At 32.0% G+C, this 12,625-nt stretch overlaps 1 protein-coding gene across 6 annotated transcripts in view; it reads left to right on the top strand.

Moving 5' to 3' along the window:
* The window catches only part of LOC148280905 (tensin-2-like), a 194,312-nt gene extending 185,667 nt beyond the window's left edge, over nt 1–8,645 (top strand). For all 6 annotated transcript variants that reach the window (XM_088227613.1, XM_088227611.1, XM_088227612.1 and 3 more), the window contains 4 exons: nt 1,678–1,862; nt 3,051–3,217; nt 4,113–4,731; nt 6,585–8,645. In XM_088227613.1, coding sequence (XP_088083739.1) covers nt 1,678–1,862; nt 3,051–3,217; nt 4,113–4,731; nt 6,585–6,741 — 1,128 coding nt within the window. In that variant the 3' untranslated portion in view covers nt 6,742–8,645. The remainder of the gene's footprint in view (nt 1–1,677; nt 1,863–3,050; nt 3,218–4,112; nt 4,732–6,584) is intronic.
* The last annotated feature ends 3,980 nt before the right edge of the window (nt 8,646–12,625 follow it).

Genomic DNA, 12,625 nt, shown 5'->3' with positions numbered 1-12,625 from the left:
TTGTTATGAAGTCTAAATTTTGACAAAGCCTTACATACTTCCAAACACTTGGTTTTTAAACGCAATCAAGTTTAGTGCACTGTCTATAAGGTGTCAGGATATGCATTCATACAGAGCATGGCTGACCTCGTATCCTTTCCTAGTCACCCGCCTGTCTTTTTTTTTAAGGAATTTACTATGTAATGCAAAATATCCATGTTTTTGGAGATGTGCAGTGTATTTGACAACTTTTTTCCCATCCACTTTCCTCTCCAAATCAACATTTTCTACAATTAATGCAATCAAAATAAAACATCGCTCTCGTTTGACAGATTACCATTTGGAAGCATGTTTACGAATAGCTATAAGTAGCTATGAACCAAATAATTATGACAAGCTTGCGGAAATATGCAATGCCATATTTCCAGCGCACCATCTCATACTACATAAATATGTTATAAATACGAATTGTAAAGCCAATATCGAGTATACGGATTGCGTTCATTAAAATAAAATAAAGGAACATCTCGTTTTACTTTTCGGTTTTTGTGAATTTATCATGTGGTTATCAAGGTGGTTATCATGGTGTTATTGAAATAACTTGATTTCGAATTGGCATTGTTATATTATTTTTATTTTCAAATTCAATTTATTTTTGGCATTAAGTTACTGCTTTCAGTGTTAGTAGACTGCCGCCAAAAATTTCAAAATCATGTCGCCCGTAGTGGTTAAAACTTAGGCCACCCATGATGCAGATGAATACTTATTGATTGTTCAAAGTGTAAAATCAGTTATTGCCGAGTTATATGATACACTTAATTTGTTGTAGTGTGCATAGATTTTGGTGATAATTAGGCAAACTTATATTCATACTTGCTAACAAAATTAATTGATTATCAAAATATAACATGCTTTATGAATAACCAATTGTGCATTGCATTTGTATTGTAAACTGACTAATTTCTAGTAGGTGTTAGCTTGTGATTATTCCAATACTTGTTTTTGACCTTGTTAAAATGTTGCATGTCAGGTATATTTATTTCTGTGTATGTAAATATTTTAATACATATTAATTTAGCCCACAGATAATGAGAAAAATCTAATTGTTTAATTTATTATTATTTAAATACATCTTACATTTTTAAACATATTAACCAGTTGAACAATTGTAAGCTTCAAAGTGTGAGCTTCAATTGTAAGCTTCAAATTTTTATAAATGTTTAATGACTCTGAAAAATTAAAAAATGCACCGACCAATTAATTACATTGATGGGTACAAAGCAATTACAGGGTCATTAGCAGATAACTAATTTTACTAAAGAGCAAAAAAAATGTAAACCTTTTTGTAAAAATGTAAGGTTTTCAATTAATGTCATATAAATATATATTTTTATACAATCACAGAAAAAAATTCACACAAATGTCTACTTTATATTTTAAAAAAAAACCCCTTTCTTGAAATGAGCTTATTGCACAATCATAGCATTTTAAATATTTTTTACCAGCCATAATCCCACATTTATTTCCTACAATTTATAAGACGGAGCCATATGTTGTTATTTTTTAATATTCCATTTTATTGTACTCGTTCAGGAAATAAAAATGGCATTATTATTCAAGCCTGTTTTAGCCGTGTACTCTTTAATCTGTTTTCATGCATCTATGGCAAAGCACATTAAAAATTTGATAATTTTTCAGACCCGTGAAGAGTCTCTGTCTTCCTGGCGCAGCGTGTCTGTGAGTGAATGGGAGGGTAATGGGGAGGGGGAGGAGTCCCGAGGGGCCACTCCCGCCTTCCCCACAACCCCCCGCACCCCGTACCCGCCCTCTGCGACGCCTCCGCTGCACTCGCGGCTCCCACCACGCAGTCCTTTAACTATGCGGTGAGTTCTATTTTACAAACAAAAACACGGGATATTAATTTGTTACTCATATTTGAAAAACTCAGTGCTGGATCTAATGAAATCTATCTCCCCGTCACTTAAGAATAACTTCAAAAATAGTTTTATTTGTATACCTTAAGTTCAAAAACGGCAGATAAAACTAAGCCTTTTTGAGGGTGTTTGGATTTTCCCAGCTCCTATAAAAATCTGTTTATAATTAAAAAAAAACAAACTATAGAGACACACCAGTAGTGAATACATATAATGCATGAAAAATTCATTGCTCAAGTGCCATAATTCAGGAAGATAATAAGGAACAACGTTTGTATGAAGGAAAGTCAGGCTGCGCGCATCACCTTAATAAATATTTTTAATATAAAATTTTAACTACTCTGTGTAAAACTTTGTTTATCGGAAAATTTAACATGCACCATCATTTCCCTTTCCACACTCATTGGTGCGTAGGGCCGCAGCATTGGAACCGCAGCGTATCTCAATTATCTGTTATGTCAATCAGCCTCATGCTTCATATGCCAGTCCAATGAAATATTGTAGAGCAGTATCTCATTTACGCGAACGGATTACCTGAGAAGTCATCCCGTCAAAAACACTCATCCGTTCTGATTCTGGTTTAATTTCACAGAAAGAATTGTACTCTTCATCGGCCCAGACACATTTAACACTAGTTATAAAATCACAACCAAATTTTTTATTTGAGTGAAAATTACAGTGTACATTCTACACTGTACCTTTCATTTCGGTTGGTTTTTTTTTAATTATTCAGAAATCTACGAAAAATGAGCTTTAAATCCGCTACTAAAATGTCAATCTGTTTAAAAAAATCTTTCGATTTAAAGTTACCCAGTAAAACCATTATTTTGATTTAACTTAAAACTTGATTTAATCTGATGTATCCTACCCACGTTATCAACATGCACAGTTGTTTTCATTGTAATCTGGTATCCTAACTTCACATATTTTCATAATTTTCCACGACAACATTTACAATAATTTAGAATAGAAGTAGTTCCAAGAGTCATTAATCTTAATTACGATTCTTTGCCAAAATCTAAAATAAAACAGGCATAAAAAATATACTATCTTTATAATATTTTGACTGCAAAACATGTCTGAGTTAAATTTTAAAACCGAGAAATTAATACATAATACTTAATTTTTAAATTTCAGAAAGGACTTCTCGACACTTCTGGGCAGAAGTCCATCTTCGCCCCTCCCACACCCCTCCCCCACGACTCCCGTGTCACCTGAGTTGCTCGACGTGTCACCGGACAATGTCAAGTTTGTGAGAGACACTTCCAAGTTCTGGTACAAGCCTCATATCTCCAGAGATGAAGGTAATACACTCATTTAGAAATGTAAATAAATTAGGCAAAGTATCACATCAAAAAGACGATGTTTTGTTTAGGGCGTTCAATTCATATGAAAATTATTTGAAATAATACATATTTTCAATCTATGTATTTTTTGTAAATCTTTTTTACTACGAAGTCAACTCAAAATATGTTTGTTTTTAAGTCATTTTAGCTGGAAACTTATTTAGATTAGTTACAATCCGAGTAAGTTAAATGCTGTTGAAATGCGATCCCTCAGGCGAATGTGTAGTAAAATGATGTATGATAGGTTCACAAATGTCGAGATCCCTGAACTGTTTAAGGCTGAGATATGCATTATTGACAGAATCAAGAAAGGGGTGCTGCGATGGTTTGGACATGTAGAGCGAATGGACAACGAAAGAATGGCTAAAAGGATCTACGATGCAAATGTTGATGGATGCAGAAAACGAGGAAGGCGGAGAAAGACACGGCACGATCAAGTCCATCAAATACTTGAAAATGGACATGTCAAAAATAGAAATAATCGGCGTGTGTGCATGAGAAGATGTATGAATGTAGAGGAAGCGAGGTATGTATGCAAAGATATAGTGATATGGCGTTCTATCCTCTTTGCCTACCCTTACGGGGAAACGGCGTGATGGTTTGTTTGTTTGACAATCCTCAATAGAAAACCAAGAAGTTATTAGTCAGACATTGTTTGGTCATCTGCATTGTTTTTTATTATATTTATATGCATGTAGGTTAGCATGTTTATGTAAAGTGTTTTATATAAATGTATTTGAACTAAATAAAACTTTCTTATTTTTATAAATTTTATGATTTCTTTTTAAAATTGTACTTTTTTATATATTTTTGAACTACTTATTGACTAATATTGATATGTTTTCTATTTTAGCAATTGCATTATTACAAAAACAAGAAATTGGATCCTTCATTATTCGCGACTCTAACTCCTTCCCGAACGCCTTCGGTCTCGCTTTGAAAGTATCTGCTCCGCCCGGAGGTGCCGTACAGCCATCGGATCTTGTCCGACACTTCCTCATAGAACCGACATCTAAAGGTGTTCGACTGAAGGGATGCGCCGATGAACCGGTCTTCTCATCACTGTCTGCATTGGTATATCAACATTCAGTCACGCCTCTCGCGCTTCCAGCCAAGCTGAAACTTCCGGGTTCCGATCCGGCCCCTCCTATTCCAGGCGGAGCCGCTCGAGAACTCCTGGCAGCCGGAGCTGCCTGCTCAGTTCTGTACATCGGAGGAACGGGATGTGAGGCTTTAACGGGACCGGAAGCTATTTCGAGAACAGTGATGAAATTATTCCCTCAAAGGCCAGAATTAAAACCAGCCATGGTACACTTTAAAGTGTCCGCCCAAGGAATCACTCTAACAGATTCAGCGAGAAGATTATTCTTCAGAAGGCATTACCCAACTGCTTCTGTTTCCTACTGCGGATTGGACCCGGGTGATAAGCGATGGAGTCACACAACTGATGCTAATGGAATTCCTAGCTCTAAGTAAGTACCTTCACTGTTGTTATTGAGAAATTTAATAATTTAAATATTTTCCCACTGGAATAAGAGATGTATTAAAACTAGTCATGCAGTTTGTTGTACACAATATCTGTATGCGAGAAATAAACTATAGTAGGTATCTCCGAAAACCCAACTTTTCAGAAGAGAAAAACTAGTTACTTTTCATACTTTAAACATCTTGTATTTTTCAATGAGAGGCTCCAAAGTAAATATATTTTCTAAAATATATTAATACACATTACAAAAATACACATTTTAAAAATCTTTGGGAGTACTGTATGTTTTCTTACTGTCTTGCACCTCTACTTTGGTTCAGAGTTCCAATACAAAATAAATCAATTATCTTTGTTATTGAATAAATTAGGAGTTAACGCTATTTACCATGTAATGGAGGCCAAAAAAATTATTTTGACATATGTAGTAATAACTCAATTTCATAATATATGGGGTTACCATTGTTTACCTCTCGCATACAGATAAATATCGTACATTGGCTCATTCGTTTGAATAAATCCGTACCACGTGACAACAAAATAAATTGTTTTAATTGAATTACAAATGTAAAAGCTTCAATTAAATTAATTTAACAATAGAATAACTATGTAAAGCGCCCTTTTGGTATTTTATGACGAAAATGGCGCTATATAAGTTATCCATAATAATAATGATAATTGGCAGGCTTATTGCCAAATGACGATTTCTTCCAACCAACCAATATCCATATACAAATGTATACACCCCTGCATATTGTTTGCATACAGCGGGGTTACATTGAAAGGCCTTTTAATTTATCACATTGTTATGATCTCTATTTACAACCCGATGATTCAGTCTTCAGGTGCCATGGCGCAGTCGGTTAGATGGCCAATAACAAAACTGATGTCACGGATTAAATTCCTATCAGTCGCGACAAAAATAAACCAAGGAAGATTTTTACTCGATAAGGAAGTTCAGTGGATTTTTTTTATTTGTTAATAGACTATGGAACTAAGCCAAACTTTTTTTTTAATTTTTTATTAATTTGATTTTTTAAAGTTTTGTATTTTTGAAAGTACTTCGTGTGTGACGTCTTCACTTTCTTTACAATGAGTTCTGCTAATTCTTCAGTTGACTCACAGTAAAACGGAAACCAATAACAACCCTCTCATCGTTGGTTGATTCTGAAGTACTAGTGACGTCATACAAAGTAGTTCGTTTTTATTAAATTCATTATTATTTTTTTCTTTATATATTTTCAAGAAACTTCGCTGTACAATTTATTGCTCAAATTTTACCGCGGGTAAGAATACATTTTTATATCCAATTATCCATAGGGCTAAACTTCTGCATTGGTCTAGATGTTGTGGTGTATTCTTCATAAATTCTTTCCATATCCTCTCTTTCCCACCTGCGGACAAGCCTCTGCATAGAAGCTTCGTGGGTTATTCCTTTTAAAAAAATAAATGAAATAAATAAAAAAGACAATAAAAATGTACATTTCACTAATTTCCTTGTGCATAAATCTGTGGCTTGGATCTAAAAAGGGCAATGTCATAAATCACAATATTACAGGAGAGTAATATTATTCAACCATTTTGTAACCTTGTAATGAACTCTGACTTTTTTATAAGGATTATTAGTAAAAAATATTTCCGCATTTGCATGTGTTTGTAAAATAGTTCATCATTTGTATTGTTCGAAAGACATTGACCCTTGTTGTATACAAAATGTTCACAAGATAGATATGAAATCTGACATTGGCCCTTTTAGATCTAAGTATATTCATAGATATAATATACATAGTAAGAAAGTGCCTTTAACCTTCATTTCTAATTTAAAACATTTTTCTTTTGCAGTCGAATATTTGGCTTTATAGCTCGAAAAGCTGGAAGCACCACGGATAATGAATGCCACATATTTGCCGAACTAGAGCCGGAGCAACCTGCCACAGCCATTGTAAACTTTGTATCTAAGGTCATGCTTGGTCAATCTTCCGCCAACCACATCATCTGACACAAGAAGAATCCATAGCTGGTGCTACCAAAACCACCAAAACATTCGAGAAAAATACCAACCATTAAGCTAAATTGATTAAACACACAGATCGAATTTCCAGTAAATAAACAATTAGTATCCATGTAAAGTATAGAATATCTTTATTGCACATATTAAATATAATTATGACAATGTTGGTTCTTCTCGTTTGCACGATGATTGGTGCTGTATCTTGAGACGGTGGTGCGTGTTTTATAAACATTACCTTCAAATACTACTTCAATTATGGTTCGTTTTATTAATTTATGTGTTTTGTAATAGAATTTATAAATGTTAAAATGTATTAAGTGTAACATAACATGTTTTAATATAATATTAATTTAAAATAATTACATCTGCAAGTGAAAACTCAATATGTATTTATAAATCTCTTTTTAAGAGGGCAAATAATTATAAATTAGATTCAAAATTCACCAGTAATATCAATAAAATATTGATTAGAATTAAACAGACATTTTTATTTATTTTTAAAACAATTTGTATTGAGTTTAAACTGTGCATAATAATTGTTGAAACTAAGTATAATAAATAAAAAACTAATACTTTTGATTTTAGCCACAATATTTTTATAAATGCATGTTATTGTCACTTTATTATTATATTTCTTTTTTTCTTGTTAATATTCCTTAAAAATATTTTTCGATTTTGATGTGAAAAATTCTTTACCGCTTTTTCATTAAGGAGGTGTAAGATTACAAGTATTATTGAGCGTTGTGTCGAAGTTTTAAAATGCGGAGAAAGATTATTTTTCATTAAAAATTACCCCTTTTCTCTTCAAATGTTTATTTATTATATCAACATTATTTACCCTAATGAATTTAATCAAATGTAGAAATAAATTCTAAACCTTTGTACATTTTTATGATAAATAGTTGGTAATATTGTGGTTCAAATTGATGTTATTATTTTCGTGAAGAAATTGTGCTAGGTTTTTAGTTGTATGTATGAAATAACTAGTCTTGTGAAAATGAAAATAACAATTTTTATATTTGTTCTATATAAATTATTATTGTATTGAATGAACACTAGTCTCCTTTTTAGAGTATGAAATGATCGGTGTTGATTGTAATGTTTCTATGTGCAGTCAAATTATGTCATTTTGCGATCATAAATTCTATGGAAACTAACCAGTGCCTAGTTAAGTGTAAAGTCAATTAATTATGTAGGATTGGAGGACATTATTACACCAGTGAACAGTATTTGGATGAAAGCTACATATTTATAAATATCTATGTTTGTAATAAATTTACATTGAAATTGTAAATAATATATTTACGCTTGAATTGTCAAAACACAACTATACTATTTAGAGAATGAGTCTCCTAACATTATGATTATGTTTTACACTGGCTAGTTTGTGCCTATGTATTTTAAAAACATCCATGTTATTAAAATATGAAACATTAACTCATGCACAAAATAATACAACAAACCATAGGTACTTACTCCAAATAAGCACGAGGCAATTTCGTCAATAAAAACAAACTAAATTCATTAAATTTAAAACAAAAATCAGCTAAGATTAAAAATAATAATGTATATAATATTGGCATAATTTTAAATTGCCAATATTTAAAGTACATAATATATTATCTAAAATTTTAGATAATTGAAACTAGCGAATAGATATGAATGTAAAGTATATCTTCGTACTCTAACCTGTACTATTTTGGTTTGCCTAAATAAAAGTGCCCTTAATATTAACTCACACAATTAGGCCTAACCAGCACATTTAAATAATAATTAGTGCTTAACAAAATAAAAGTTTAAGGTGTATGTATTCTACTTACCATATACATGTATTGTAATGTATTTGTTGTTTTTCAATAAATTCCACAATATGTTATTTAACAAATATTAAACCTGATGTTTTATTATAAATACCTTTTCCCAAGTATGTTGGTTTATTATTATTAAACAAAAAACATTTTTTGTCTGTGTCCAGCCGGATGACGAGTGAAGTTCTCTGTGTGAAATAAAACCAAAACTCGGGATAAGCGTTTTCAATTAGATGGCTACTTTCATGAAAACATCCTGACAATGAGAATTGAGTGAGGATAAGTCTGCCTCGTAGAGTGGGAGTTGGCGCATTCGCCTACCATTCACGAGGTCCTGTGTTTGATTCCTGGCAGGGTGGATGTGGAATATTGGTTTTAAAGATATTCTGCATGGCAATATTTTATTTTTTCTAGACTGGCACCTGAAGTGTAAGACTGTTTACCTTGCTTTCCATGTAACAAAAAGTATCCTATATACACTGCAATCGGACAGACAACACAGTGCCATATGTACCACTGGGTGTGGATAGGGAAATGATGATTTCGAAAGAATGGTAGTAAAAAGCAGAATAATATATGTGTTTTTTGTGTAAATAACATGGGGAGTTAGAACTCCATGTAAATTTTTTATTAGTTAGATTTTAATAATTCTGAAATCATTGTTTATTTTACTGGTAGACCAGTAAAATAAAAACATAGTAATTCAATAAATATTTTTTTTTACTGGTTTATGTTAGCACCTTTCTGAGACCTCAGTGTCTATTGTTTGAGGGTCCAATGAATGATCGAATGTTTTGGAGAACACCTGCAGGTACAGCATGGGTTTAAACTGTCCAATGCTGTAATGCTTAGGCCAGTGATGGATCACCTTTCTAGCTCGGCGTGTCAAAATTCTGAAAAAACCTGGCTAGATTCGGGTGTCGTGTTATGACACGGTATACCTAAAAAAAAATATCAATAATTTTTGCAGCCCACCATTTACTAAAATGAAAGAGAAATGAAGTAAGCCTAGTAAACAAAAGGGGTGAATCGCTCATTCCTGGGCAAAGATCGCCCATTAATGATGCACGACACCCAAAATGTCAAAAATGACAAAATTTTGCGATGAAATATGAAAATCCCAGATTGATGTAGTAAAGCCAATCTTCCAGATGATAATCATATAGATTAAAATAAAAAAATATAATATGGCCAACCATAAGCAGCATTGAATTTTATCAATGTTATTGTTAACACTTAAAGGATTACTTGAACCTGTTTTGATTGATTTTTATTGTTCTCGACAAATCTTCCGCAGAAAGCTTACAGCTTTTTTGTTAAAACTTCCAAACCAAATATATCTCCATAAATAAATCAAAACTATATTAATTTTAATTCAGAAAATGCTTATTACTTTTGGATACATATTTTATTATGTAACAAGAAGGTAACATTTACTTAGTAGTATTTTTACAGTACCTACATAAAACATAAAATATTAACATATTCCAAAATCAGAATAAATCAAATAAATAAATAAAAACCATAAAAAGTTTTTTTTTTTATAAAATGGCGTTGCATAATAAATTGTATGCTTTTGCCAATGTCATGTTGAATTATACCATAAAAAGTTAGTGAAATAATAAAATATAGTACTTTTCGCATAGTTTTATAATATTATAAGTTCCAGCCATTGAACTAATAATAAAATTTATGTTGCGTAAACTAATAATTTTTTGGTTAAATTGGTTTTAAATATTATTTTTACTTTAAATCATCTTATCTACCAACGTAAAAATATTTTTTAAGTTATTACTTAATTCAAAATTGCTTTGCATTGGAAATTTTATACATGCATTTTATATTAGTTCTAAATAGATACAAAGGTGCATATAAAATAGTGTGTGATATTATGTTCCAAATCTTAGCCGCGGTCTCTTGAGGTCATTAAAAATCACATTAAAGCATTAATCGACATCCCCTCGTCCAAACCGTAAGTGCCCATAGTCGTCAAATTGATCTTCTCTTTTCCCAAATCTTAAATGTCCATAATCGTCCATTTGTTTTTTGCTCAGCTCTATAATGTCGTCATCTTCGATAACAAATCTTTCCGGTGGTCCTGGGGACAATCTTGCCCTGTATCGCACTCTCGGAGCCAGTACTAGCCCTGCTCCCCGTGTTCCAATATTGTTTATTGCCCCGTTTCCTCCAGATGGTTGTATGTCTCTAGCCTTTACTTCGATGGAGGAAAACAATGCCACTATCAGCATTATGTTAATAAATATTTTTAAATTCATTTTTTTAATAATGTACAGTCAAACGGGTAAGAACTTTTAAATACTGCAAGGAAAATTTTGTTTTTCGATTTATAGCAACACTTGTCACAACTGTCAAATCATTTTATACAAAAAATATTTTCGACTTATTTTGATCAAATTCAAGTTTTATTTTTTCAATGAATAACAAATTTACTTCTCGAACTGGTTTCCACTAGAAAGATCTTCTGCCGAGTGATTTTCTTCTTGAAAATTTGCTGCTTATATGCAAACGCCTTGGGGAATAACAAATCCCCAAGGTCTTAAGTATTCACTGCGAATATTTTCCCTCGCAAATAATAAGACATGACAGATTTCAAATTATGAACGTTATCATTAGTGTTCGCACAAAGAGCAACGGCTCTTCATTTTCCAAGAAAAATAATAAGAGAGCAGAATTTTACTGGCTGATTGTTATTCTTCGCGTTGCATTTTTAAAACAAAACCCTGAATATTTCATAAAATATTACAAATTCTACATCATAGAAGTAAGAATAGTCATCAATATAAAATTTTAAAAGAAAACATTTGTTGTAAAATCGTTATAAAAGCTAGTCACAAAACGTGTGTAAAATATGTTATTGTTAGATAAATACGTATTACGCAAAAAAAACAATACATTTTTTATTCCTCAGGAGCAATACCTACATAAACATAAATATGCCATTCACAGGTAGGTACCAACTTTTACAACGGAATTAACAAAACTCTGTTTTTAAATCGCTAGATAGCTTTTGTTTTTTTTTCTGAGAGAAAGGTTTTCTGTTTAAATTCAAAAACGGATTTAAAAAACAAAAGCTTGTTGAATTATAAACGACCTCTTTAAAATCAAATAAGTTTTCATTTGTGTTTTTCTAATTAATAATAAAAAATATTACTATTGTGCATAACGTAAGTATGTTATTTAGAAACCTTATCCCAATTACATGTAATGCCCATGGGCAATAATATAATTCTCTTCGTGTTTGACATAATATAATTATTATTATCTGACGATTCATTATTAGAATATCAGATTCATAATAATTTATTTAGATAATAATATTTTATTCCGTAGCGATCATAGGTGTGTGTAGGTACTTGTAGGTTTATTCATTTACGCGTAATTTCAATTGATATTTCGCCATATTTCGACTCGATTGAAATGCGATTTTATATTATTTTACGGGTCGGCAAAACACAGTATTAAATGAATATCTGCTACAGTAGCCGGCATTGAATAAATGACATCGAGCTTTAGAAAGAGACTGTCGGCGTATCATTGATATAATATATGTACACTAGATTGCTGTACTAAACACACATTTTGTATTCCATCCAACCGGAAAAAAAACCTAAGTTTCCGATCTTAACTTCTAGTTAGTAAATGTGAAGCTGCGCAAAAAGACACGACGTACAGCTTTGAGTTCATAGTAAACTGACATAGACAGTTAGTCTTTTTTACTCTACGCGTTTTGCACGGCAATATTCGCGCGACAACGCTCATTTTACGGAACATAATTTCAAAATATCGTTCTATGAAGTATCGTCTCTATTTAATTATACCTCAGAGTGCCTAATCGGCTTTGCAGAGCGTCGTCTTTGTCATTCATACAGATACCGGACTCGTGCGACGACGCTCTTTAAAGTCGGCAGTACCTTTGAAGTCTCTCTTGGAAAACAATAATCAATACATAGAAAAAATACATAAAGGTAGTAAACGTAGTGAAAATATAATGAAAAACGTGGTAAAACACATATTAAAAAAACATGGGAAACACGTAGTAAAAA

Source organism: Micrasema longulum, unplaced genomic scaffold (assembly GCF_059751315.1).
Source record: "Micrasema longulum isolate JH-2025_06_02 unplaced genomic scaffold, ASM5975131v1 h1tg000513l, whole genome shotgun sequence".
NCBI lineage: Eukaryota > Metazoa > Arthropoda > Insecta > Trichoptera > Brachycentridae > Micrasema > Micrasema longulum.
The sequence above is the reverse complement of the archived record's forward strand: the minus strand, read 5'-3'. Positions and strand labels throughout refer to the sequence as shown.